The following is a 26,366-nucleotide window of genomic DNA, read 5'->3' on the forward strand; positions in this document are numbered from 1 at the left end:
GCGGACTTTCAGACGCCCGACCTCCTTGCCTGGCGGCCGGAGCGGGAGGCAGAGGGCGTGGCTTTCCCGCCGAGCTCCGCCGCGCCCCGCCCTCCCCGGGCCGCCTTCCACCTCCGGCCGCGTGGGGGCGCTCCCGGGCCGGCGCTGTTGCTGCCGCCGCCGCCCCGCCCACCCGGGCTCATCCCGCGCCCCGATTGGCTGCGCGGCGGGAGCGCGCCGAGTCAGGGGGCGGGCCCGCGCCCGCTACAAAGCGGCGAAGGTCACGGCGCGAGGAGGCGCGCGCCGCCGCTCCGCGTCCCGCCTGCGGCCCGTGCCCACGGCGTCGCCGCCGTCCGCCCGCCTGCCCTCCTGCCTGCCCGCCTGCCGTCCTTCCGTGCGGGGAGCCATGGAGGGAGTGAGCGCGCTGCTGGCCCGCTGCCCCACGGCCGGCCTGGCCGGCGGCCTGGGGGTCACGGCGTGCGCCGCGGCCGGCGTGCTTCTCTACCGGATCGCGCGGAGGTGAGTGCACGGCTCGGCCCCACGCGGCCCTCGGCGCCGCCCGCCGGGCCCGCCCCCGCGCCGCCCCGGCCCGCTGCCCGCCTCGGCGGGGACCCGGCCTGCTCGCGGGCGCGCGGAGACCCCCGAAGCGCGCCGCCGGCCCCAGAGACCGGGTTGGGACTGCGGTCGGGAAGCGGCTACGGAGTCGGGGGCGGGGCGGGGACTCCGGGAACGTGGGCTGCGGGCGGGAGCGCGGCGCGGGGGCCACAAACTTCCTCTGGGAGCCGCGCGGGGCTGGAGCCGGTGCGCGCGGGCCGCCCCGACCCTCAGCCCCACGCCGGGCCCTGGCGCTTACTGCTCGGCATGTGACGTCCCAGGTGTTTTCCTACACGCCTCACATCCGCGCGTTTCAGAGCCGCAGCCCTTGCTTCCCCTAGTGCAGCTGAGGGACAGGCTGAGTAAACTGACATTAATGAGAAGAATCATGGTTTGAGCCGATGGAGCCTGTAGGGTAGATCCCTAAGCTGGGCGGCCTCCCAGAGGTGGGCAAGGCCTGAGATGCTTCAAAGCCGTTCAAGAGGGGCCGGGGCCACCCTCATCCATGCCTGGCTCACGGGTCATGCGGGTCCCTGTGTTCAGATCCGACCTCTTATTTTTTTATTTTGAGACGGAGTTTCGCTCTTGTTGACCAAGCTGGAGTGCAATGGCGCGATCTCGGCTCACTGCAACCTCCGCCTCCCGGGTTCAAGCGATTCTCCTGCCTCAGCCTCCCAAATAGCCGGGATTACAGGCACGTGCCACCACACCCGGCTAATTTTGTGTATTTTTAGTAGAAACGGGGTTTCACCATGTTAGCCGGGCTGGTCTCGAACTCCTGACCTCGGGTGATCCGCCCTCCTCCTGCTCCCAGAGTACTGGAATTACAGGTGTGAGCCACCGTGCCTGCGCAGATCTGGCCTCTTTCATTGGCCTCCATCACCAGGGATAAAAGCTTCGTGGCCTCTTGCTTCAGCAGAGCCTTGCTGGTAGCTTACTGTTTCTGCACTTGATCCACCTTTCCAGAGGGCAGGGGGAAATTGGGGTTGTGAGAGCATCCTAGAAAGAGTGGGTGGAGGCCGGGCGCGGTGGCTCAAGCCTGTAATCCCAGCACTTTGGGAGGCCGAGGCGGGTGGATCACGAGGTCAAGAGATCGAGACCATCCTGGTCAACATGGTGAAACCCCGTCTCTACTAAAAATACAAAAAATTAGCTGGGCATGGTGGTGCGTGCCTCTGTAATCCCAGCTACTCAGGAGGCTGAGGCAGGAGAATTGCCTGAACCCAGGAGGCGGAGGTTGCGGTGAGCCGAGATCACGCCATTGCACTCCAGCCTGGGCAACAAGAGCGGAACTCCGTCTCAAAAAAAAAAAAGAAAGAGTGGGTGGGTTTGCAGCTTCTGCAAGGGATGCAGGAAGCTCACACACTTGGGTAGAAGGGGTGAAGGGACTTGCCAACTCAGCAGCAAGTGGCAGAGCTGAGATTTGAACCCTGACCATCTGGCTGCTGTGTTTGTTCTTCCTTAACACATAATCGGTGCTGCTTCTCTCCTCCAGGGGGAAAGCAGGGAAAAAGAATTGCAGGTGGTTGAGTCACAGGCTTCCCAGAGGAGGAAGGGATGGGAGGGGCATCAGTTGTGTCTGGTGGATGGGCCAGATGTGACTGAGGAGGGTAGGTGGGGGGTTGAGGGACCCCAGCCCATGGGTCCTTAACAACCCAAGTCTCTCTATGTCCGTTTCTCCTCGATTTCTGGAAACTGAGCATCTGTAGGACCAGCTGGTCCAAGCCGGTGGTTTTATACCCAGGGGACTGAGGTCCACAGACCTCAGGTGATTTGCTCAGATTCCCAGAGCATGTTGGCAGCTGAGCTGGTCCAGCACCTGGTGTTCTCCTGGACGATGCTGCCTCTCAGCTAACCCAGGATGGGGGATGTTGCCCCGAGGATCAGAGCCTGGGTGAGGGTGTGGCCTCCCAGCCACACAGCACCTCCGTTGTGTTTATTGAGGCTGGACACTGCAGCCATCCTCAGGGGTCCTGTCTCCCCTTCCTGCCCTGCTGGCCGCAGCTTTCCATCTCCTGGGAACAAGAGTTTGGGGCCTTGGAGAAGTATTGGACTAGCTGGTGCCTGGAAGTCCTTTCACGCCCCTGACGACACCAGCAGGTCATGGTGTGATGCTGGGACCCTGCTGTGGATTGGGCCGAGAAAGGTCAGCCCTTCCCAGGAGACTTTAAGATGTCCTCACAGAACACTGCATTTCGCCTGGCGGTCATATATTGGCCACTGTCACAATTCAGAAGCCACACCAGCCTAGCAAGAGGCTGAGCCTTCCTCCCTCCAAGGAGGAGAGTGCCATGCCAGCCAGGAAAGAAGCATGGACTCTGACTGCAGTGTGGGTTTTGAATGACCCTTGGGAAGGCGTGTAAGGAGAGCTGTTTTTGGAAGGCGACTTGGCTGGGTGGGTGTTTGCAGGCTCAGCATAGAGATGGCAGAGAGAAGGATGTAGAAGGAGCGGGCAGGTCAGCCCCTCCTTGTGCTTTAGGACTGGCAGAGGCACCTGGGGAGGAGGCCGCTTCTCTGAAGGACTGAGTCCTCCCACAGCCTCAGTCAGGGCCCACCCTGGCTCCCCCACACATGGAGTCCTCTCACCCCCATGATTGTTACTGATGGGAGCAGCTGATGACAACTGTAAGCACCGCACACTGTCGTCTCATGAAACCGCCAGGGCATGCCCTACTGTTTTCCCATTTTACAGATGAGGAAGCCAAAGCTTGGGGAGGTTGGGCTACCTGCCCCACATCATCTGGCTGTCGAATGGTAGGGCCCTGCCTCGCACCAAAACTTGTCAGCTCAGCTTCCAGCTCCGGGGCTTACAGAGCACTTTGACTGCTTCTCTGCACCCATGGGAAGCCACCAGGGTCAGCACAGTCAGGGGGCAGACCCCCCAGTTCCACTTCCCTGTGTCCAGGCCATTGTGAAGGCTGTGGCTTCCTAGGCCTCCCTGTTGCCTGGACGCTGCTGCTCGGGTGCCTGTCCTCAGCCCTTTTCAAACGGTGCCCAAGATCCATGCCCTGCCAGCACATCCCTGCACATACACCATCCTGCCTCCGAGGCTTTGTTGGTGTTTACCGGGATTGTCTCCTTTCTAGTATTTGGGGACAAAGAGGATGCAACCTCCCAGAGGATATGCAGCAGAGCCTCATTCTGAAGTCAGAGTCCCCTGTAATGGCCCCTCCTGTTTCCAGACTCACCCTTCCCACTCACTATCCTGCTGCGACACGCTCTCCCTGAGCGACCACTGCACCCTGGGCACACACTGGGTGGTCCCCTCCCTCTGCTGTTTGTCCTGCTGGCGAGCACAGCTGTGCTTCGGGGCGACAGCAGATGCACCGATTATTGGCCTCTGTCCTGTGGCATCTGTCACCAGCTGCCCTGTGAGGTCGTCACTCTTGCCTTGCTCATGTTGCATCTCTGCCAGCCTAGCGTGGTGCTTGCTAAACTGATGGGACGTTCCACTCGCACCACGCTGGGGTCTGTTCCCCAGAAGGGTGGATTTGGGGCGTTTTCCATCTTGGTGTTGGAGTTACTGCTGTGGATTTAAGTGTGTTTTCTTGGAGACGGGCTAGAGGCCTGGCAGTGCTACATTCTGAATTGCATTTTGATGCTGCTGTTGCTGAAGCCCAGGAGGCCCCTTCTCAGGTCCTTCTGGTTCAGTGAGACATGGCGTTGCCCACCTAAACAGGAAGTGCAGGCAAGGAGCTGCCTGGGAAGCTGTCCTGGGATGTCCTTGTCAGAGGCTGGCCTCTGGCTCCCTGGGTCCCTGCAGGAACCTGACTCTCAGTCTTTCCACCCCCACTGGAGCCAGCACATAGTGTCCAAGGTCCCAAGCAATGCACTGGGCCCCTGTCTGAGGAGGCTGTGATTTCTCATGGCTTGGCAGAGACTCTGGGAGGTGCCCAGCCTGCTATGGCCACTGAGCTCCCCAGGGCAGGGACAAAGCCCAATCCAGTGCCATTTCCAGCAGGTGTCCGATTCCTGACACGTTCCTAGGCCAAGGACCCAGGGCTAGGCTCACACCTAGAACAGAGCCCCTCCCACCTGCAGGGAATAGTGAGGTGTCGCGCGGGAGCTTTGTTTTAATATTTGTCTGGGCTCAGGAGTGGTGTCATCATTAGGGACACATGCCCATCTTGTTTACCCTCAGTGTGTGTGCTGGGCTTGTGGGCAGGGCGGGTACAGAGTGTGCAGCTACCCTACCCTGGCTTTTTCTGAGGGGCCCATCTCCCCTGGGCGACCTCAGGTTCCCCAGGGGCTCAGCATCAAGCTAACAGGAGCTGGGAGAGTGGCCTTCAGGCCCTCGTGTCTGCCCACCCAATGGGACCCATAGGCTCAGCTGCTGTCCCCCTAGAGCTGGGACCGTTGTGGGCAGGGGCAGCCCCTCCCGGCCGGAGTTCCTCTCTTGCTTGTGTTGCAGGGACATTCTGTCATGTCACCTTAAACCTTGTCCACCAACTATGGTCTGTCCCAGAGCCAAGTTGAGGACGGAGTCTGCTGGCTTGCAGAAGAGAAGTGGGCTGAGGATTTTCCAGGGAAACTTGGGGGCATCTCCCAGAGCAAAAGCAGGGCCCAGCCTAGGCTGGCTCAGAAGAGGTTGGCCCAGATGCTGCCTCAGCAGGCTTGGCAGAGGCCAGAGGCCAGGACTGCCCCCACCTGCGTGGGGACCTTGTCTGAGCCGTGGACAGTGTTTCACGTTCAGTCACGTGTCTGAAGCCGCCGAGCTGGCACCGGGGGGCCTGCAATTCATGCCCAGCTCCCCGTCACCCCCTCCCTACCTGCCTCTCGGGAACTTTCAGGGCTCCCCCTCAAAGGCACCGTGGGAAAGGACCCCTGGCAGGTAGGGCCCACCTGACCAAAGTGGTCGGCAGCTGCTCTGGCCCTGAGAGAGCCCACGCCCAACTCTGGCAGGGATTACCAAGGGCTGAGAGTGACAGGAGCTGGAGCCACTGGCCCCAGGGACAAGAACTAATCCCTTGCCTCCCCCTCCACTTCCAGCCTGGCTCATTCTAGATGAGTGGAGCCATTTCCCTAGCAACAGAACTGGAGATTCCGAGTGGAAACATGACTTTCTGGGGTGGGCGGGGCTTCATGGCAGGCGCCCTGGACCGAAGCCACAGTCCCTGCTCAGCTGTCATTGGTCCCCCAGGCAGGCTCAAGGGTTGACCTTCCTTTTCAAACAGTGTAAGAGAGCTGAGGCGCCCTTCGTGGGGACAGGAGGCCCATCACCCGAAGGCAGTTGGGTGCAGAGCCTTGTCCTGGCACAGGGCTCTGGGGTGGGGGGTCAGTAAGCAGGTCATCACCCATCAGGATACGCCCCCGTGCACAGATACAAAGAAGCCTGTGAAACAGGTAATTAGCACAGAGCAAGCCACACACTTAGTTGCTGGGAATGCTAGATTTGGGCCCTCAGCCCAGCAGCCCTCCGCATGTCCCAGAGCAGGGCTCCTGCGCTGGCTGTTTGTGTAGTCGGCGCCCAGTGGCGCTGTCCTAATGCCGAGCACTGAGGGCCTCCCTGCTTTCTCTCATGGGGTCCTCACAGTGGCCTCTCCTGGGGCAGGGATGCTCAGCAGCTCCCTTGGACAGGTGAGGGATGAGACGGTGGCCCCAGGAGGCAGAGCCGCTCCGAGGCCTTGTCCAGTGCCATGCCTAGCAGGCTGGCTCCGTTTTGTCGCTGGTCTGCAGGCCTCGCCTACTGTCTCCATGCTGTTGACAAGATGCAGCAGTCCCTGTGCACTGTGAGGGCTTGGGCCTGTGCTGGGGCAGGAGTGTGGGGTGAGAAGGGTGTGGGCCGAGACTGCTGTGGAGATGCCAACTGCCCTTGTGGGCCCTGGGCCTTCCCGGCGGGACCTGGTCCCAGCTCCCCTTTTCTCCCAAGCTTCCCCACCCTCCGTGTAACTAGGCTTTTTTGGGTATTACTCTAGGCCAGGCACTGTTAATGTCATACCACGAGCGGTCCCTTGTGAGGGAGTTGCTTTCGTCCCCAACTGACTGGTGATCAGAGACTCCCTTAATCTGCCCCTAGTCAGGAGAAGCAGGTGGAGGGGAGGGCGGGCAACCGCAGTGGTGTCAGAAGTGGAAGCCCTTCTTCCCAGGGCCCAGCCTCCCTTCCAGGCCCCTGAAGAGCTAGCTCTTTGCAGAATGCACCTTTCTGTCTTACATCACTGCACCCTTGCAGCATGCAGAAGTCGGGGGTGCTGTGGTTGCCCCCACTTCACAGACGTGGGCACTGAGGCTGAGAGCGCAGGAACCTCCTGGGGCTCTGTCCTCCTTTCTCTGAGCAGCGCCTCAGGGTGAAAGGCCAGAGGGCCATGCTTTCTGGTCCTGTGGACGGGGTGCCGAATATGTAGGGGGAGAGGCTGCCGACTGTGGCAGGGGCCCAGGCATTGCCCTCGAGCTGGAAGTGGCCGCTGGGGGAGAGATGGGGATTAGGAGTGGCAAGGCTGGGGCACTTGTCTAGGGTAGAAGGGGGCCCAGAGCATGGATCCCCCAGTGTCTGGGCTGGGATTATCCCGAGGCCCCACCTGTCACCACACCTGTGGCCAGCAAGGGCCGCTGTTCCTTCCACCAGAGAGGGTTGGCCCCAGCCTGGGCAGCTGTCACTTGCTCCCTCCCCTCAGCCTCCTTTGCTCTCACACCCTGGGACTCGGTCTCTCTCTCTCTCTCTCTCTCTCTCTCTCTCTCTTTCTCTCTTTCTCTCTCTTTTTCTCTCTCTCTCTCTGTGTCTCTCTTTCTCTCTCTCCCCCTGTGTGTCTGTCTGTCTCTCTCTCTCTCTCTCTCTCTCTCTCTCTGGAGCACAGGAGACCCCTTTCAATCTGGAAGCTCCGTGGAGTGCACTGTTTCTGCAGCCCAGGGTGGAGGACCTCGTGGGGGAGGGGTGGTCCTAGAGCCTGGTCCCAGTCAGCCCTGTGGCCTGGTGGGCCCTGGCCCCTATTGCCTTCCATGTGTGAGTCCCAGGCCACCAGGAACTGGTGACCCTGTGTCCCCCTGCGGCCACGCTGGTGTCTAGGGATCTGGTGAGGCTCCAACTGGCCTCCTCCCCTTGAAGGCTGAGAAGCCCAAGTTGGCCTGGCCTCCTCGGTGGACGCAGCTGCTTCCAGTCTGCGTTCATCTCCCTCAGAGCCCTTGTTCCTCCTGCCAGCCTGGGGCCCACATCTCCAGCTTTGCGTCCCCAGATCCCAGTCCCGGCACCCTTTCCCTGGTGGCCCTGGGGCAGGGTATGGAGGTCCCCTCCAGCAGGTGCTGGGGTCTTCCAGGCTGACCCACTCTTTCCTTGGTCCACAGGATGAAGCCAACGCACACGATGGTCAACTGCTGGTTCTGCAACCAGGACACGCTGGTGCCCTACGGGAACCGCAACTGCTGGGACTGCCCCCACTGCGAGCAGTACAATGGCTTCCAGGAGGTGTGGGGCCAGGCAGGCGGGCGGGCATTCGGGGGTGGGGATCCAGGAGGTGTGGGGCCGGGGGGTGGGTGGGTGGGGGATCCTGAGATTTGCACCTTGAGGCCACCCTCTTCCCCTGCATGCCCTGAACGTGGCGTTTTGTGTACTTTGTCCCGCTGGATTCTCACTACTGCCCTGGCGCTGCACCCTCACTTGAGGAGGAAACCAACGCAGGCAGATTTGGGGCTCACGCCCAGATCTTTCTGGCTCTGCATCTCATTCTCTGTACTAGATCAGGGCTAGCAAACCTTTTCTGCAAAGGGCCAGATAGGATTTTAAGTTTTGCAAGTCGTTTGGTGTCTGTCACAACTGCTAACCCTGTCAAGCCACTGTAGATAACACAAGAGTAAATTAGCCTGGCTGTGTCCCAATAAACCTTGATGGCAGAAACAGGCAGCTGGTCCACAGGTCACAGTAGGCTGTCACCTGGAGCAGACCAGGGTTTGCAGACTGAGTTCTGAGAGGGTAGGGCTCTGAGGATGCGTGCTGGCTAGAGCATGTGGGTGGGTGGCGGGGCTGGAGGCCCTGCTCTGTGCTGGGCTGGGTGGCTTCACTGGACCTTCGGGTTTCATGGAGATGTCGTGAGAAGAAAACCAGCTGCTGTTCTGTGCAAAACAAAAAGAATGGAGATGTGTGAGATCCACCGCCACCTGCCTGGAGCGGCCCCCCAGGGACATCACCAGGCCTGAGGCAGCTGGGAAGGCCTGCCCCACCCAGTGGGGCTCCCCGCTGACCACGAATCCACCTCTCTCCCGCAGAATGGTGACTACAACAAGCCGATCCCCGCCCAGTACATGGAGCACCTGAACCACGTGGTGAGCAGCACACCCAGCCTGCGCGACCCGTCGCAGCCGCAGCAGTGGGTGAGCAGCCAGGTCCTGCTGTGCAAGAGGTGCAACCACCACCAGACCACCAAGATCAAGCAGCTGGCCGCCTTCGCTCCCCGAGAGGAGGTGAGGCCGGGTCGGGATGAGAGCGGCCCTGTCTGGGGCCAGGGATACTTAGAGCAGCGGGGGACAGGCACATGCTGGGTGCTGGCTCTGGGCCTCTGGCCCCTGCTCTGCCAGACAGCGGCTTTTCTGTCCTGTGTGCCCAAAGGGCCCCCCTCACCCTGGCCGCTGCCAGCACATTCCAGGGTGTGTGAGTTCTGTCCCCATTGGAGCTGAGCTGCTTCTCCCCGTGTCTTATGGTCACTGTCCTCTGGGTTCCAAGCCTAGGAACACTGTGGAAACCTCAGCACCTGCCAGGCCAGAGGAATTTTCCCTGGACAGTGGGAAAAAGGGGCCTTGGGCTCCAGGTGGGGCCCTGTTGGATGGACCCACCCTGTCCTGATTCTCTGCATTAGTCTTGCCTTCTGGCGGCCCTGGCAGTCTGCTGTGGGGTTGGTGGAGGGTGCCTCTGGCTTCTGGGAGGAGGAAAAGGAAGCTAGACACTGCTGAGAGGCTTGGCATTAGGAGGTGGGCCGAGCCGGGAGCCTCGCCTCGCCTGTGCCCACTGTGGCATCCAGGAGCCCTGCTTCCTGGCTGCTCCTGCCTGCCCTCGGCCATCCCAGGGAGTCCTGGCACCACAAGAGGCAGGTCCCAGCTGGGGCCTAGAGACACTGGCTTTTCTGGGGTCCAGCCTGGGAGGGAGGGAGAACAGAGATGAACTCAGGCCGAGGCAGAGATGGGAACCTGCGGTAGGGGAAGGCAGGGCTGACTTGGCAGCCAGGCACCTTTTCGGTATGCTTGGTCCCAGCAAGAAATCATACTTATGACCTCTCGAGCCTGTAGGCCAAAGAGTTTGCTCCCTCAGAAACAGGGAGGGAGAGGTGCATTGCTCCATGTCTGAGGGGAGAGAGGGAGGGGACATGTTTTCTGGGCTATTCTGGAAGCTGAAAGAAACCTTTAAAGCAGCAGGCCTGGCCAGGGGCTCTCTAGCATTCAAAGGGAAGGGCCAGCACCATGGTCTGGGTTGTCTGTCAGCCCAAGCCCAGGCTGTGTCACCCCGCAGCTGCCTTCCCCTGCATTCACCCAGCTTCCTGGAGGTCTGCGTGTGGGGAGCAGGCCCTGAGTCCTGGCCTGCGGGTGCCTCCCTGGAGCAACAGAACCTCGTTAGCGTCCCCATCACCTGTGGGCCCTGCCCTGGAGTGGCTGTCACTCCTGGCAGCCCACATGACCGTATACAGTGGGCATTTGTCCTGTTGGGCAGAGGGGAAGCAGGTTCAGAGTAGGGTCAGCTTGTCCCCAGTCACCCTCCTAGTAAGTGGCAGGTCAGGATCTGATTCCATGTCTGACCTGTAAGGCAGAGGCAGCTCAGCCACCCCTCAGACGCGAGCCTGTTCCCCCCGCCCCCCGCAGGGCAGGTACGACGAGGAGATCGAGGTGTACCGGCACCACCTGGAACAGATGTACAAGCTGTGCCGGCCGTGCCAGGCAGCCGTGGAGTACTACATCAAGCACCAGAACCGCCAGCTGCGCGCCCTGCTGCTCAGCCACCAGTTCAAGCGCCGAGAGGCTGACCAGACGCATGCGCAGGTGGGAGGCAGCATCCACAGAGTGGCGGAAGTGCTGAGTTTGTTCAGGAAACCCTCCCAGAGGGCTGGGCCCCAGTGACCAGAGGGTAGCTCTTCAGAGCTGAGCCCCTTTAATTTTTATTTATTTATTAATTTATTTTTTTTCTGAGACACAGTCACATTCTGTCACCCAGGCTGGAGTGAAGTGGCGTGATCTTGGTTCTCTGCAACCTCCTCCTCCCAGGCTCAAGGAATTCTCCTGCCTCAGTCTCTCCAGTAGGTAGGATTATAGGCATCTACCACCTCACCCGGCTAATTTTTGTATTTTTTTCATAGAGACTGGGTTTCGCCATGTTGGACAGGCTGGTCTTGAACTCCTAAACACAGGTGATCCACCAGCCTCGGCCTCCCAAAGTGCTGGGATTACAGGTGTGAGCCACCACGCCTGGCCAAGCTGAGCCCCTTTACTCTGGGGAAGCAACATGCCCATGGAGCCACCTCCCTACCCTGACCCCAGGCCCTTCATGTCATTAGCCAGGCGGGTGTTCCCTGGAGAGTGACTGGTAGCACCATGCGTTTGTTAGGTACGTATCTGAGCATGGGTTTTGGGGTAGCCCTGCTGTTTCTGAGCACTTTCCTGGAACTTGCATTCGTCTGCCTAGCCGCCTTGGTAATGCACTCTTAGGCCCTGGACCCATTTACAGCTATGGAAACCACACTCAGGAAAGCTTGCACCAGGCCGTTGTCTAAAGCCCACACCTGGTATGCAGTGGCCCCAGGGTTTGAACCTGGAACCATCTGGCTAAAACTAATTGTTGTCATATTACTCAGTTGAGGGAATATTCTGTTCGTTTAAAAAATCAGATATGGGAGCGAGGTTAAGGAAAATCTGGAGGCCGAGGTGGGCAGATCACCAGGTCAGGAGATCAAGACCATCGTGGCTAACATGGTGAAACCCCGTCTTAAAAAAAAAGGAAAATCTACCCGGACAAAGAAACTCCTGTCCACCCCTTTGTGTCCCCAGATGTGACCTGGGTCTGACTGGTATATGGTTTCCAGTCTGTGGCTGGGACATAACCACGCCACCTCTGCCCTTCCACACGTTTGTGTGGCCAGGCACCAGGTGGACCCTGTCGTGGGACCTTTGGTTCTCATTCTGACTGCCTCGTTCCTGGCTTGAATAACTTACTACTGTACTTTTAAGGTTAACTTGCCACAGTTACCTGTCCATTTGTGTCAGTTCCAGTTAAAATAACAATAGGAATTTTTGGTGAGAACTCAAGAAAACAATGGAGAAACGCTTATTTGGAGGCCAGACACAGTGGCTCACGCCTGTAATCCCAGCACTTTGGGAGGCCAAGGCGGGTGGATCATTTGATGTCAGGAGTTCAAGGCCAGCCTAACCAACATGGTGAAACCCCGTCTCTACTAAAATACAAAAATTAGCCAGCTGTGGTGACATGCACCTATAGTCCCAGCTACTTAGGAGGCTGAGGCAGGAGAATCACTTGAACCCAGGAGGCAGAGGTTGCAGTGAGCCGAGATGGCACCACTGCACTCCAACCTGGGCGACAGAGCGAGATTTTGTCTCAAAAACAATATAAATACAAATAAAACATATTTGGAGAAATAAGGTCACTACAATATGGAGAGACTTCTTAAAGGAGAGTGTGGTAGGGCAGCACTCCTCCTCACCCAGAGGCTCGCGGGCCAGTGGAACTGAGCCCAGGATGTGTGGGAACGTGGGTCCAGCCAGAACCCCACACAGAGTGGCATCAGTGATGGCAAGGGGTGGCTCCGTGGCCGTCTCACTAACCTGCCTCTCTTCCTCCTTTGCAGAGCTTCTGCTCCTCCGCTGTGAAGTCCCCAGTCCAGGTCATCCTGCTCCGTGCCCTTGCCTTCCTGGCCTGCGCCTTCCTACTGACCACTGCACTGTACGGGGCCAGTGACCCCTTTGCCCCAGGTGCCACCGTGCCCTTGGCCCTGCCACCTGGTGGCAATGACTCAGCCACACCTGACAATGGCACTGCCCCTGGGGCTGAGGGCTGGCGGCAGCTACTGGGCCTGCTGCCCGAGCACATGTTGGAGAAGCTGTATGAGGCCTGGGCCTTCGGGCAGAGCCATCAGACGGGCGTCGTGGCGCTGGGCCTGCTCACCTGCCTGCTGGCAATGCTACTGGCGGGCCGCATCAGGTGTGTGTGGGGCCGGGGCCAGCAGTTTGCGGGAGGGGAACTGTGTGCTGGATCACTGCCTAGGGCAGGGGCCAAGAGACCCCATGGGGTGCACAGCCCTAGGCTGAACTCCACCATGTCGCTAGTACAAGGCTTGGTCCCAGGGGCTGGGAGTCATTGGTTAGGTAAGGCAGCATGGCAGATGCCGTCTAAGTCAACCCCCTGCACACCTGCTGTGAGCTGGGGCCCAGTTACCTCCTGTTTCCTCCTCCGGCTCTGTCAGGGTGATGATAACCACCTGCCTCCTGTGTTGTGGGGGCTCACATGGGAGGCTCTGGGGTTCCCTGAGTGGGAGCATGCCTTGTGACTGCTGTGTCCACATTGCCCTTCCTCACTGGTCTTATCCTGCCCTCGGTGACCCTGTTGCTTCCTTTCAGGCTTCGGAGGATCGACGCCTTCTGCACGTGCCTATGGGCTCTGCTGCTGGGACTGCACCTGGCCGAGCAGCACCTGCAGGCCTCGCCCAGCTGGCTGGACACGATCAAGTTCAGCACCACGTCTTTGTGCTGCCTGGTTGGCTTCACAGCGGCAGTGGCCACAAGGAAGGCGACAGGCCCACGGAGGTTCCGGCCCCGAAGGTCAGAGAAGCAGCCGTGACTGCGGGGGGAGGACACGCAGATGCACAGGCCCAGGCTCTCCCGGTCCGAAGCGGCCCCTCTCTGCCCTGCCTCTTCTCACCTGGTCACTCCGTCCCACCCCCAGCCTTGAGCCCCAGGTCCTGGCCCAGCCCCTCCACTGCCTTGAAGAGTCAGTCTGCCCCCCTTTTCCTTTCTGGTACCACCACGATCCCCGAGTCTCCTGTAGTTACTCGCCACCACCGCCACCTCTCTGGCCAAGGCCCTTTCACCGTCCTGGTGACTGGAACGTGGGTAGCACCCACACAGGCTCTGACCCATGGCTTCCTGCTGGCAGCTCTGGGCACCCCCCACACACACACCATGCCATTTTCTGGCTCTGACACTGTTGGGGGAGGTGCCTGGTTCTGCTGTCTTCCCCTCTGAGCCCTGGCACAGGGCTGGTGACAGTGGCTGCAGGCTGGGTCCCTGGCATGCCCTGACCGTGCAGCAGAGTGAGCCAGGGATAGCACAGAGCCCACACCTCGCCCCCACTTAGCACCTTCGGTCTGTCCCCTTGGTCCTGCTTGTGGCCGAACTGGCCCTGCCGGAGGTGGTGGAACTGTGAAGGATTCAGGGCTGTGGCTTGGCCTCCTGCTCTAGGACCCTCCTGAATCCCCAGGGATGGAGAGTGTGGTTCTTGGGCCCAGCCTGGCCTTTGCCTTGAGTTTGGGGAGCGAGAGCCTGCCTGAGACGGGCAGTCGGAGCCTGTGCTGATGTTAGGCAATCTGAGGTTTTCCAAGGGTAAGGGGCCCAAGGCATGCAGGACCTCAGTAACATCAGGTCGTTGTCATCCTGTCCCGCCCTGGCCTGTCATGAGCCTCCCCGGGCCCTGGCAGTGGCTCACTGAGGCTGTCCAGCCTCCTGCTCTCCATGGCCCTCTGGGGCTGCTGCAGCCCACATGGCCCAGCCCCACTCTGTCCTCCAAGTCGGGGGAGGGGGCAGCCCGCAGACCCCCTTCTCAATAACAAGGCCTGGCCAGGTCCCAGCTGTTCCCAACCTTCAGTTTGCTGTCTATGAAATGAGGCAGACCCACCTCCAGAGCCCTTAGCTGCCAGCCTCAGTGGGGTGGGGATCACATAAGGTGGCTCATGAAGATACGCTCTGGAGGTCAAGGGGCTGCCACGTACAGAGGAAGTTCCCGGCCTGGGGGTGCCAGTCCAGAGTGGCCTGAGGCCGTCCCCTGCTGGGCACGTTCCCTCTGGCTGTGCACTCCCTCAGGGCCAGCATGTCCTGCCGCTCGGCTTCCGGCTGTGGCCGGGGTATGCCAGCTGTTCTCCTGTGCATTGGAGCCTGGGGGAGGCAAGAGCAGATCACAGGTGCATGAGGGTCACACCTGCCACCTGGGTCTACAGGGATGGAGGGGGCAGCTGCTGGGCCCCACTGATGTGAATCCACCACACCTGGGGGTCTCAGAGGCTGCCCCATCCCAGTGATTGGGTGGCAGCTCGCACTGTGCAGTTTCACAAGTGAGGAACCCAGGTGCATCGGGGGACCCTCAGGGGCTTCTGTGGCCTCTGTGCACAATGGGCTGTGTGGCTTCAGACAGGACTCAGCTTGTTCTGTGTGGAGCGTGAGGTGAAAAACCCCTCTGAAAAGCTGTGGATGGGGTCGTGCTTCCCGCTGGTTCTGCGGTGAGGAGTGTGGGGTTGAGCCGAAGTGGCCCTCAGTGGTGTCCGTCTGAGGGGCAGAAAACCGCCTGCCTGTCCATTCACCCTGCCTCCCACCCGAAAAGAACCCATCTGAGGAGGACGTGGCGGAGCCAGGGCAAGAGGAGGACGTGGCGGAGCCAGGGCAGGAAAGCGTCCTGTGGGCGGGGCGTGCCATTGCTTGCGTCTCAAATCTTCGGTTCTCGAGGAAGTGTTGACAGTGCGATGCTAATTTCTGCTTTTCTTGGCATTGGGTAGAAGCAGGACATCTGTGTGTATGTGTGTATTTAAATTAGATTATTTATAATAACCAGAGCCAGCCCTCGCGCTGGCCGGGATCCTCCTGCCGAGTTGATGGCACTCCTGCCCTCTGCTGGGGACCAAAACGACATCTCAGGAGGTGTCTCTCAGCTGAGTGAGGATTCCTGCCTTTTTTAGAGTTTGGCTTGACTTTTTAAATTATCCATCTGTCCCTTCAAGTTACACTACGTGGAGAAAATGCTAGCACCTTCGAGTGTTGGGCAGTAGCTGAGGGAGTGCAGGCACTGCTGTGCTGTGGCTTGTTGACCAGGCATGTGTCACCCCTGCCAGGGACCTCTTCTCCTTGCAGGGGACTTGGGAGGGCCAGGCCATCAGACCTTCCAGAGTCCAGGTGGGGTCATCCTAGGTATGGGCGACCATCCCTGAGACATGAGTGAGGTAGATTCAGCCATACCCTCAGACCTGGGGCCCCTACCCGGGTGGAGCAGGCTCCCCGTGCGCCTTGCCCGGGAGCAAACCACTACGACGCTGCCTCCACGCCGCACCTGCCACGCCCCACCCCGCCCAGGAAAGAACCCGTGACCTTTCTGTCTGTGACTGTTGCCGAGTCTCTGTCTCGTGTTGTAGAATTGTGGATAACTGTCTAGTGACCCTCTCATCACTGTAACCATCGCTCCCGGCCTAGATGTCGTGTTTTGGATGCCGTGTCTTCAATAAATGCCTCTGGGGCCCTGCTTTTACCCGCTGGCGTCAGGTCCCGCGTCTTTCTTCTTTTTCGTTCTTTCAGAAGGGCTTCTGTGCCAGGGCTGGGGTGGACGACTGTGTTTGGGGTATAGACACATCAACAGGAGTCAGGTTTGGGAGCCAGTGACAATGACACCGGCTGGCTCAGGGGGCCCGGCTCGCCTCGCTTGCCTTTCTGGATCATATTTTCTCCGTCTCAATAAACTGCTGCTTAAAACATGGTCTCTCTCCTTCCACTTTTGACGTGGGCTGGGATTGGATCAGAGAAGACCAGACGCCTCCCCTTGGTGTCAGATGAGTGTGACTAGGGCGCTCCCCAGGGCAGCATCCTGGCCTGATCCTGGGCTCTTAATCCCTCCCTGAGACGAGGTTTGAGGGTACCGGGCAGTCTTGGGGGACCTCTCACCAAAGGAAATGTCAGCAACTTTGGAGTTCCCCAGGGCCCAACAGATTGGGCGCCTTTAGCTGGGGGAGGCTCGCTGGGGTCCCCGTGCAGAGCCTAGCCCCTCATGCGCAACCCTGCAAGCGATTTACCAGGTCTTGCTCACTGAGTGATGCTCCCACATATCACAGTGAGGGGTCAGACTGCCAAGGAACTCCCGACAGCACCATCTTCAGTGGCACTAAACTGGGAACAACAGTACCTGTGCCAGGCGGTCAGGAGATTCAGCTTTTAAGCACTGAGGCAGCCCCAGGCAGGGTGAGCAGGAGCTGGGAAGAGTGCGGACATGCTGGCAAGACCCAGCCACTCCTGCTGGAGCCCACCCTGGGGGCCGGGAGCCGCGGGGCTCAGCTAGCCACCTCAAACCCATAGCCCACTAGGACCTTCCTCTCATTCGTCCCCCAACGGTGCTCACAGATCACTGGGGGTGCTGGTCACCCTTGGCTGACTCTTGGCTACATCTGAGCTGCCGGGTGGAGGGGGCACAGGAAGCCCAGCGCAGAGCTCTGCTGCCATCTGCTGGGGGGGCCTGCTCGAGGCCAGAGTCCCGCTGCCCCACAAACACCCTCCCACAGAGGATCATGCCCCAAGGTCCCAGCCACACCTTTGCTGCCCCTGCCTAAAGTGTCCTCAGGACCATTCCCTGAAGTCACAGCGCTGTCCTGCCAAATGCTACCACAGTTCTAATGAGACAACAGAAAATCTCATCTTCTGTGTAGAGGTGGAGCCTTCCCTGCAGTCTTGGGGCAAGGCAGTGGGCACTGGGCCTGGGAAGCACTGGTCAATGGATGGGGCATGTCTGTGTCCGGTCCGGCTGACCGGCCCTTCCCCAGGGTCCCCAGCTCAGCTTCTGCCTTGATGCCCACATTCCCCGAACGCTAGGCCTCACCTTTGATTGCGAAGTCCAGGTAACCTCCTGGTACCTTGGAAGGCATTAGAAAGGTCACACGAGTCTCCAGGAAGTCACAGCTGACCCCTCACTTTCCTTATACAACTTTTTTAGAGGGAAGCTAGCTGGGAGGTTGGTGGCATGTGGCTTGGCATTCGGTCGTGATGGGCATGGGTCCCTTAGCCAGCCCCGGCTCCTGCAGGGCCTGGGCCAGCCTGTCCGCTCACCAGCACGTTGTCCGCTGGGCTCATTTGTCCCTTGGCACCGAGGTAAGGCTGGACCCCCGCAGCTCCATCCAGACGGTGGACTAATGTATTAACTGCCTCCGTCCCCCTCTCCTTTCTGTAATCGGGTGCCTTAATCAGAAGCATGGTTGACGTTCTGGCGTGGGGCCATCGGGTCCTGTTGTGTGATTTGTACCATCTCAAGTTAAAGAGACACTGTCACCTTCCGTCTTGCGGGCAGCCTTGTGGTCGTCGATGGGTCTTTTTAAGTTCAGCTTTGGTGTCGTCCCGTGAGAGCCTCTTCTAAGGGATTCCAAGGCCTGGCTGCCCCTGAAGATCTGCTGTACCAGGAAATTTAGAGGAGTTTCTGGAGTGCGAGGCCAGAGAGCAGGAAGGAGACTTCCAAGGGCAGAGCTGTGGGAGGACTTCAGGAATCACGCCTGGGAGCAGAGTGCTGGGGCCTGACTTCCTGTGATCCTGGCCCATCTGGGAGATGAGCCAGGGTATCCCTGAGCCTGGCCACTCTGTGAGGAGGCTCTGGGCACAGAACAAGAAATGGCAAGGAGCCCAAGTCCATTAACCTTCATTGAGTGCCTAGCATGGGGCTGGGCATTTTTGCTTCAAGGCAGAGGGGTTGGCACGAGGTTGGCAAGGGCGACAGTGTCACTTTAATACCGAGACTCGTAGTGGAGATAGTTTGCTGTGAGCCAAGGGGTAGGAGGGGGCATGCGGGGAGGGCTGGGTCTCACTGGCCCCTCCCAGCCACCCGCTCCTAATGGCATGAATGTGGTTGAATTGCTTTTCTGCTTTAACTAACGCACGCCTCCTCTGGGACCCCAACTTAGGCCCCCGCCTTGCACCGTGGGAGAGGGGTGGGACTCGCTGCCCAGGGCTTCCTCTAGGACCTCGCTGACCCTCTTCTTCTCCCATGCCTGACGGGCCCTTGCAGGTCCTTCCCAGGAGACTCTGCTGGCCTCTTCCCCACCAGCCCCAGCCTGGCTATCCCTCACGTGAGCGTCGGAGGCTCTCCAGCGTCTCTGTTCATCCCCAGCCCGCCCAGCTTCCTGCCTCTCGCCAACCAGCAGCTCTTCCGGTCTCCTCGACGGGCCTCGCCCTCCTCATTGCCCGGCCGCCTCAGCCGGGCCCTCTCGCTGGGAACAATACCCTCTTTGACTCGAGCAGGTAATGGATTCCCAGGCATTGGCAGACAGGGCTGGGGGCAGCTGGGACAGAACTGTGGGTGGGTACATAGCATAGGGAGGGCCAGGAAGGGTTAGTGTTCCTGCTACAGAGACAGGCCGAACGGAACTTTGAGCCTCAGTTTCCCCACAAAGAAATGGGGCTACCTAGGCATAGGTGGCTCATGCCTATAATCCCAGCACTTTGGGAGGCGAAGGTGGGAGGCAGGCTTGAGGCTAGGAGTTCAAGACCAACCTGGGCAACATAGGGAGACCCTGTCTCTATGAAAATTTTTAAAAATTTACCGGGCACCGTGGCATGCACCTATAGTCCCAGCTATTTGGGAGGCTGAGGTGGGAGGATCACTTGAACCCAGGAATTGAAGCTGCAGTGAGCTATGATCATGCCACAGCACTCCACCCTGGGCAACAGAGCAAGACCCTGTCTCAAAAAAATAAAAGTGGGGCCGGGCGCGGTGGCTCACGCCTGTAATCCCAGCACTTTGGGAGGCCGAGGCGGGTGGATCACAAGGTCAAGAGATCGAGACCATCCTGGTCAACATGGTGAAACCCTGTCTTTACTAAAAATACAAAAAATCAGCTGGGCATGGTGGCACGTGCCTGTAATCTCAGCTACTCGGGAGGCTGAGGCAGGAGAATTGCCTGAACCCAGGAGGCGGAGGCTGCGGTGAGCCGAGATCGTACCATTGCACTCCAGCCTGGGTAACGAGAGCGAAACTCTGTCTCAAAAAAAAAAAAAAAAATAATAAATAAATAAATAAAAGTGAAGTGCCCAGAATTGTCACATCAGCTGGGAAGCCCAGCACAGTCCCTGAGTCCCAGCTCTGGTGACGTGACCTTGACTAGGTGCGTGCACCGTGCCATGCCTGATCTTTTCCTCTAAAATTGGAACACGCCCCTCAGCAAAGGGGGCCGCTGCAGTGATTCTGGGGGAGGAGTTGCTGATAACAGCAAGGCCCTCTCCTCTCGTGTGGTTCAAGGGCAGGCCATTTGTACACGCCGAGGTTGATATTAGGATGGTTTTGCTTTTCCCCTAAGCAGAGATAACCCCCCTGTTTTCAGTGCACCCAGCCTGGTGGCACTTGAATGGAACTTGGGGTGGGAGGTGCCAGGAGCAGCCCTGCCCTGGGCCTGAGCACTCCAGTGGAGGTGGCGGAGCTCAGGGACTTCTGTTTCAAGCCCTTTAGGAGGGGTGTGGCAGTCCCAGGGCTGGTTCAGGCCTCCAAGACTGGGCCCTCTGCTCATAAAGAGGAACAGGCAGTCAGTCTCCCTGTTGAGGCTCAAGGCAAGGACACAGGACGGCCTGTCTGGGGTGGCAGCAGAGGTCTGCGGGGCACAGGCTTGTCTCACAATGTCCAGTGACAGACAGGATCACAGTCTCCATGGCCAGGGTGGGTTGGAGGGAGGAGTTCTTAGAGACATGCTGGGCCAGGCTGCAGCACTGTGGCCAGAATGCAGCTTGCTGCTTCCCTCTGTCCTCACTCTGCTCCTCTGCACACGCCTCACCCCTGCGCCCTGCAGCCCATGCCTGGCAGGAAGATGGCTTCTCCCAGCATCCACAGAATGGGTTCTAGAAGGACCTGGCTGGTGTGCTGGGGTCATGTGAGCACCCTTCCCCAGCCTGTCCCCTGGCCCGGTGAGGGGAGGGTTACCTGGGTGCTGCGAAAAGACCCTTTGGTGCCCGCAGGCGGCAACAGGACACGAAGCAGCCTCCGGGTCCCTCGTTCAGCTCTCAGCCAGCCACTTAGAAACGGGGCCCCTGCTCTTGGGGTGCATGTGCCTCACTTAGGAAAAGGCAGCGTGGTCGGTGTTCTCTGGGGTGGAGTCTCGGGGTCTGCCATGAGTGGAGAAAGTGGGACTCGATGGCTGGAAAAGCAGGGCCTTGGAAGAAGGGCACGGAACAAGGAGTGGGCATTATGCCCGGGGCCGACTCTTCCCACCCGCCACAAGCCTCAGTTTCTTTCTCTGCAAAAAGAGAGTGTGCCCAGCACCCTCAGATGGCAGTCCAAGGGACCCGTGAGCACCTGTGTTTTCGTGAAAGTGCGTTTGTAAACAGCAAAGTCTGGGTTGGGATTTCAGCAGAGCATTTGTGGGGGCCTCTACGCGTCATCCACAGGCCTGACGTGTCACCTCTTCTGTCTGTCTCCAGACTCAGGCTATCTGTTCAGCGGTAGCCGCCCACCATCTCAGGTGTCTCGATCTGGGGAGTTTCCTGTTTCAGGTGAGGAGGACAGATCGCTAGGTGGGGGGCAGGGGACAGCATGAAACAGGGCTTTCCAGAACACCATGGTTGTGTAAGCCTCTGGGTCAGACAGACCCCGTGTGTGTGTTCACACCTCAGCCCTGGGCCGGTGACCCACACACCTGTGCCTCAGTTTCCTCTTGCACAAAATGGGAATGACAGTCGCCAGGATCAGATGATATGACACTGCTCTACCGTCGTCACCGGTAGTCAGGACTGGAACTGGCGTACCAGGTGCCAGCTGGCAGCAGGGCCTCGGGCGAGCTGGCCTTGCATCTCCAGGGTTTGCTGCTGTCTGGCCTTGCTCTCAGCTGAGGATGGTGCCTGGGGCTTTGGATGGAAATCAAGGGCAGGGGGGCCGTGACTGAGGCTCCAGGACCTCTCCCCTCCCTTGGGTGCCTGGTCGGGGGCAGCCCTCTCCTCCCTCAGCTTTACATCAGCTTCCCTTGCCCCCAGTCTCTGTACCTTTCCTTTCTTCCGGGTTAATAGAAGAAAACCCCCATTAATGAAATAGCATGTCGTAGCGCTGCCGTGACAGGAGCCCACGTTCGCATCATCTTCCTCTCTCGCTCCCTCCAGATTACTTCTCTCTGCTGTCAGGGAGCTGCCCCTCCTCTCCGCTCCCTTCCCCGGCGCCCTCCGTGGCCGGCTCCGTGGCCTCCAGCTCCGGCTCTCTGCGCCACCGCAGGCCCCTCATCAGCCCTGCCCGGCTCAACCTGAAGGGACAGAAGCTGCTGCTGTTCCCGTCACCCCCTGGAGAGGCTCCCACCACACCCAGCAGCTCCGATGAGCATTCGCCTCACAACAGCAGCCTCTTCACCGTGGAGCCGCCCCAGGTGTCCCGGAGGCCACCCCTGCAGGACACGAAGCACGCCCTGGGTACGGCCTTCTGACCACCCTGAGGGGCCGAGGGAGGGCCTCTGCTGCCAGGAGGCCTGGCTGGGGGCCTCGGTGGGGGGTCTTCCTTCCTCCGACTCCAGCGTGCACCTTCCCACTCTGGAGCTCTAGGCACCCCCCTCTGGCTCTAGTGACTCGAACCCTCTCGGACATTGCCCTCTACTGGCTGATTTCATTTTCTCCTTTTGCAGTTGACCTTCAGGGTCCTCTGTTCCTTGGAACTGGTCGAAAACACACCACGCATTGCCAGGTGCGTGTGGTCAGATACTGTTTCACTCAAATGGTGCTGCACTGCAAAGCATTTAAATTTTTAAAGTTAGCCCCCAACCTTTAAAATCTACAACTTTCACATGAAAGTGTAGATTTCCTTTTTGGTTTTTTTGTTTGTTTGTTTGTTGAGATGGAATCTCACTCTGTCGCCCAGGCTGGGGTGCAGTGACTAGATCTCGGCTCACTGCAACCTCCGCCTCTAAGGTTCAAGAGGTTCTCCTGCCTCAGCCTCCTGAGTAGCTGGGACAACAGGCACAAGCCACTACACCCAGCTAATTTTGTATTTTTAGTAGAGATGGGGTTTCACCATGTTTCCCAGGCTGGTCTTGAACTACTGGCTTCAAGTGATCCACCCACCCCGGCCTCCGAAAGCACTGGGATCACAGGCGTAGCCACCTCACCGAGCCTCGAATGTTTAGATTTCCTGTGTCTTTTATGGTGTCAGAAGATCTGGTCTCCTTGGGCCTGAATACTGGCAGGCAGAGATGGCAGGCCAGTTGAGCAAGGACCTGGCCCCCCACTGCCCAGGGTGGATGAGTGGCTTGGGACAGGCTGGCTCCCCACTTCCGACAACTGTCCTTAGAGGTGAAGTGCAGCTGCCCCACATCTGTCCCTGGGGGGAGCCATGAGCACCACTGAGATACACATCCTTCTTCCTGCAGACCTGAGATCCAAGCTGGAAAGAGGCAGCGCCTGCAGCGGCCGCTCCATCAAGAAAGAGGACGACTCTTCCCAGTCATCCACCTGTGTGGTGGACACCACCACCAGGGGCTGCTCAGAGGAGGCCGCCACCTGGAGAGGTCTGCACCCGGGCTATGGGAGGGGAGTGGGGTGGGCACAAATCCCCAGCCACCGTCTCCCCTGCTGGGTGCAGAGTGCAGACAGAGAAAGAATCTTCCAGGACATTGCAGTCCCGGAGCAGCCAGCAGGTAACCCACCCAGCGCCTCTGAATCCTGGGTCAGGGACTCAGCAGCCAGCATTCCCACCCTTGGGACTCAGGCCCAGATCTGCACAATTCCAGTAGCTTCTGGCCCCAGGCAGCTATTTAAATCAATTGAATTAAATAAAGTTTGAAATGTAGTTCGTGAGCTGCAGTAGCCACATTTCAAGTGCTCAGTAGGCACCTGTGGCCCTTGGCTGCTGTTCTGGCCGGAAGTGCCTAGAGAGCCTGGGTGCTCTGGGGCCATGTGGCACTGGGGCTGCGGCCCCGCACCAGGTACCAAGCTGCCTGGCTCAGATCCCAGTTCTCTGCTCACTGACCGTCGGCACAGGGACAAGAAACCAGATCAGGGGTCCATATCATCACGCCCCAGATGGGGAAGAGGAGATGTGTGTTGAGGGAGATGGACAGATAGCAGGAAGGGCTTTTCCTGGGAAGGTCATTTTGCACTGGCTCTTGAAGCCAGTGCTGCCTCCAAATCAGGCCAGGCTGGAGGGTGGCCTAGCAGCTCGGGGGCCTTGGTGAGAACGCAGGCTGTGGCAGGCTGTGGCAGGTGGACCTGGGCTGGCTGCTTATTCCCTTGGAGGCTTGGGTGGGGGTGCTCCTGCCCCAAACCCCCATGTCCTCATCTGTAAAGTGGCCGTCGTGGTCACTGCCTCGTCGCCTAGGCCCCACCTCATGACAGCCCAGCTCACGGCCTTCCTGGCAGCTCAAGTTAGGAAAAGCTGTGCCTTCAGGGAGGCAGGGATGGAGGGGTCTTTCCTGCTAGGGAAGCCTTTGGCCAAGAGAAGATTTGGGGGTGAGCTTCACCAGCCTGGGTGAGCACCCTGGGTAGAGCCTTAAGCTCCCCACAAACTGCATGTTCTAGGGGGCTGCTCAGCTGCACAGCAACCCCACCCATACCCCATGTTCTAACCAGGACTCTCTACGACCTCACCCACACCCCGTGTTCTGACCAGGCCTCTCCACAGGCCCACCCACACCGCGTGTTCTAACCGGGACTCTGCGGCTTCACCCATACCACATGTTCTGACCGGGTCTCTCCACAGCCCCACCCACACCCCGTGTTCTGACCAGGCCTCTCCACAGGCCCACCCACACCGCGTGTTCTAACCGGGACTCTGCGGCTTCACCCATACCACATGTTCTGACCGGGTCTCTCCACAGCCCCACCCACACCCTGTGTTCTGAGCAGGTCTTCCCCCTCTGCAGGTCGTTTTGGCCCCTCCCTGGTCCGGGGCCTCCTGGCCGTGAGCTTGGCTGCCAACGCCCTCTTCACCTCGGCGTTTCTGTACCAGAGCCTGCGCTGACCCGCCGTCAGAGCCCCTCGGAGGGGAGCAACCCGGTGCCTGCTGCTTCACCACTGCCGGCCTCAGGACCCTCCCTGGAGGGGCTGCCGCCTCTGCCCTCATCTCCAGGGCGCTTGACCTCACTGGACTGTGAGCTGTCCTCAGGACACCTGCCCCTCCTCCCTACCGGACTGTAGGGCTGTGTGTCTGGGGTCACACACTCTGCCTGCCACCTCCTTGGCTGACATCGGTTGTGTTTGGTGCTGACACTGATCCCGAAGCCAGGGAGCCCTAAGGGCTGCATGACCCTGGGGTGCCCCCCATGTTTAGCCCTGCCTGGCAGGGACACCAGTACTACTGTATCTGCAGCAGGAGCTGCCCGGCCTGCCTTCTAGCCCCACGACCACAGGCGTGGTCACATCTGTGTACTGTACTCCCCTGTCCCACCTGGGGCCACCTCAGAGCCCCACTAAGCTGAAGGCCCCCTGGGGAAGAGGGTGGCATGGTCCTTGTTGTCTGCCCCATCTCGCCCCTTCCTGTGGGGTGGGCAGGATGCCCTGGAGCCTCAGAGCTCCCGGGCCTGAGCTGCCAAAGCCCAGCTGGGCTTCCAGGACGAGTGCAGGCCCCTGCCCTGCTCCCCCCTGCCAGATGTTCCCCTGCTTTGTGACCTCTGTTGACCTTCCAGGAAGCAGCCCCATTACCCCCAAGAATGCAGAGCCCTGGCCCGCCTTGCCTCGTGTTTCCAGGCCTGCACGTCTGGTCATTCAGCTCTGCATGGAACTGCAGGGCAGAGTGGCAGGGGGCCTTCAGATCTCAGATGAGACTGCACCCCTTTGCCCACCCTGCTGGGCACCTGCCTCCCTTCAGCCCCTGAGAACCCTGTCCTCCCCTGGTTTTCCGGCCCCACTCCCCTGATGGGGCTCCTTCCTGGCACTGAGAAGGGTCCTCCTGATGCTGTGAGGCAGGGGTAGGGACTGTGCACCCATAGCTATCAGAGCCCCCACCCTCACCCCTGCCATCCCACCCTGGACCTCAACACGAGCCTGGGGCAGTGCGTGTCTGCTGGTCACGTGCTCGTGCTGGCTCTCTCGGTGATCTGAGACTCACTGCAGGGCGGGAGGAAGGGTCTTCACTCTGCCATTCAGGGATAAAGTTTAATTTTATTTTTCTACACATTTTGCCAGGTTGGGCATTTTGCTAGTAAGCAGGATGCCCCCAACTCTCCCTGCCATGGAGGATTCGTTTTTTTAAGCTTTGGGTGCTTTTTTAATACTTTTTTTATGTGGGGAAGGAGTTTGCTCTGACGTCACCCTCCTCTCCCCCGACTCCTGTCCTGAGAGATATGGCTGCTGCCTCCTGCCCTGCCCACCCCCTAAAACGTGGGGGGTGGGGGCCTGGGTGGCCTCAGGACTTTTGAGTCCAGCTGCCAGCAAGGGTTCCAACTCGGAGGCAGCACCTACAGTCCCCATTTTTGTATAGTGGGTGTGTGTGCGTCGAGTTTTTTTTATTTTTTTGCTTAATAAAACCAAACTCCATTCTCCAGTGCCCTTCCTCTCTGGCTCTGAGGGCACTCCCTCCTCTCCGCCAAGCAGCCTGGCCTCTCCTGCCTGGACCTGCGGTCCCAGCACCCCCCAGAGCCAGGGGACAGGCCTGGCAGGAGGGGCTTTTACTTATGTTTTGTTTCAAACAGAAAACACAACCTTATTTTTCTTTACAAAAGCAAAAAAGGAAACCAAAAAAGATAGAGCCTCTGAATCATGCCTGCTGTCTGTATTCGTTTGCTTGGGCCCCTCCCGGGTAGGGTCCCTGCGAAGGGGGACTCTCATCCACTTTCTCTTTCCTCTTCAATGTGGGGCTCTGGGTGTGGGGGGTAGGCACAGTGTCCATGGAGGGGCTTAGGAATTTGAACAGGAGACTCGCTGCCTTGCTGAGTCTGGGCCGGAAGGGCACCCCAGAATTTGCTGTGCAGAGA

The 26,366-nt window shown here is 59.3% G+C and overlaps 1 protein-coding gene across 3 annotated transcripts; it reads left to right on the forward strand.

Moving 5' to 3' along the window:
- Positions 1–261: 261 nt before the first annotated feature.
- TMEM201 (transmembrane protein 201) lies at positions 262–26,154 on the forward strand. Of its 3 annotated transcripts, XR_001817781.2 has the most exons (12): positions 262–498; positions 7,849–7,969; positions 8,767–8,961; positions 10,348–10,524; positions 12,342–12,694; positions 13,111–13,311; positions 18,506–18,738; positions 20,905–20,976; positions 21,577–21,876; positions 22,086–22,144; positions 22,827–22,964; positions 24,318–26,154. XR_001817781.2 is itself a non-coding variant. In XM_017503582.2 (11 exons), exons 1-11 carry the CDS (start codon positions 386–388, stop codon positions 24,413–24,415), a joined length of 2,001 nt encoding a protein of 666 aa, XP_017359071.1. In that variant the 5' UTR covers positions 262–385; the 3' UTR covers positions 24,416–26,154. The 3 variants fall into 3 exon arrangements, 2 of the variants coding, with proteins under 2 accessions (XP_017359071.1, XP_037585480.1); XM_017503582.2 differs by lacking the exon at positions 22,086–22,144; XM_037729552.1 differs by lacking the exons at positions 10,348–10,524; positions 22,086–22,144.
- The last annotated feature ends 212 nt before the right edge of the window (positions 26,155–26,366 follow it).

This window comes from Cebus imitator, unplaced genomic scaffold (assembly GCF_001604975.1).
Source record: "Cebus imitator isolate Cc_AM_T3 unplaced genomic scaffold, Cebus_imitator-1.0 Scaffold15, whole genome shotgun sequence".
NCBI classification, from domain to species: domain Eukaryota; kingdom Metazoa; phylum Chordata; class Mammalia; order Primates; family Cebidae; genus Cebus; species Cebus imitator.

Excerpts from the sequence above, each read along its gene's own strand:
- TMEM201 (XM_017503582.2), top strand. The coding sequence starts at position 386 with ATGGAGGGAGTGAGCGCGCTGCTGGCCCGCTGCCCCACGGCCGGCCTG. Across the intron at positions 499-7,848 it reads CTCTACCGGATCGCGCGGAG|GATGAAGCCAACGCACACGA; the intron begins GTGAGTGCACGG and ends CTTGGTCCACAG. Across the intron at positions 18,739-20,904 it reads ACCCTCTTTGACTCGAGCAG|ACTCAGGCTATCTGTTCAGC; the intron begins GTAATGGATTCC and ends GTCTGTCTCCAG.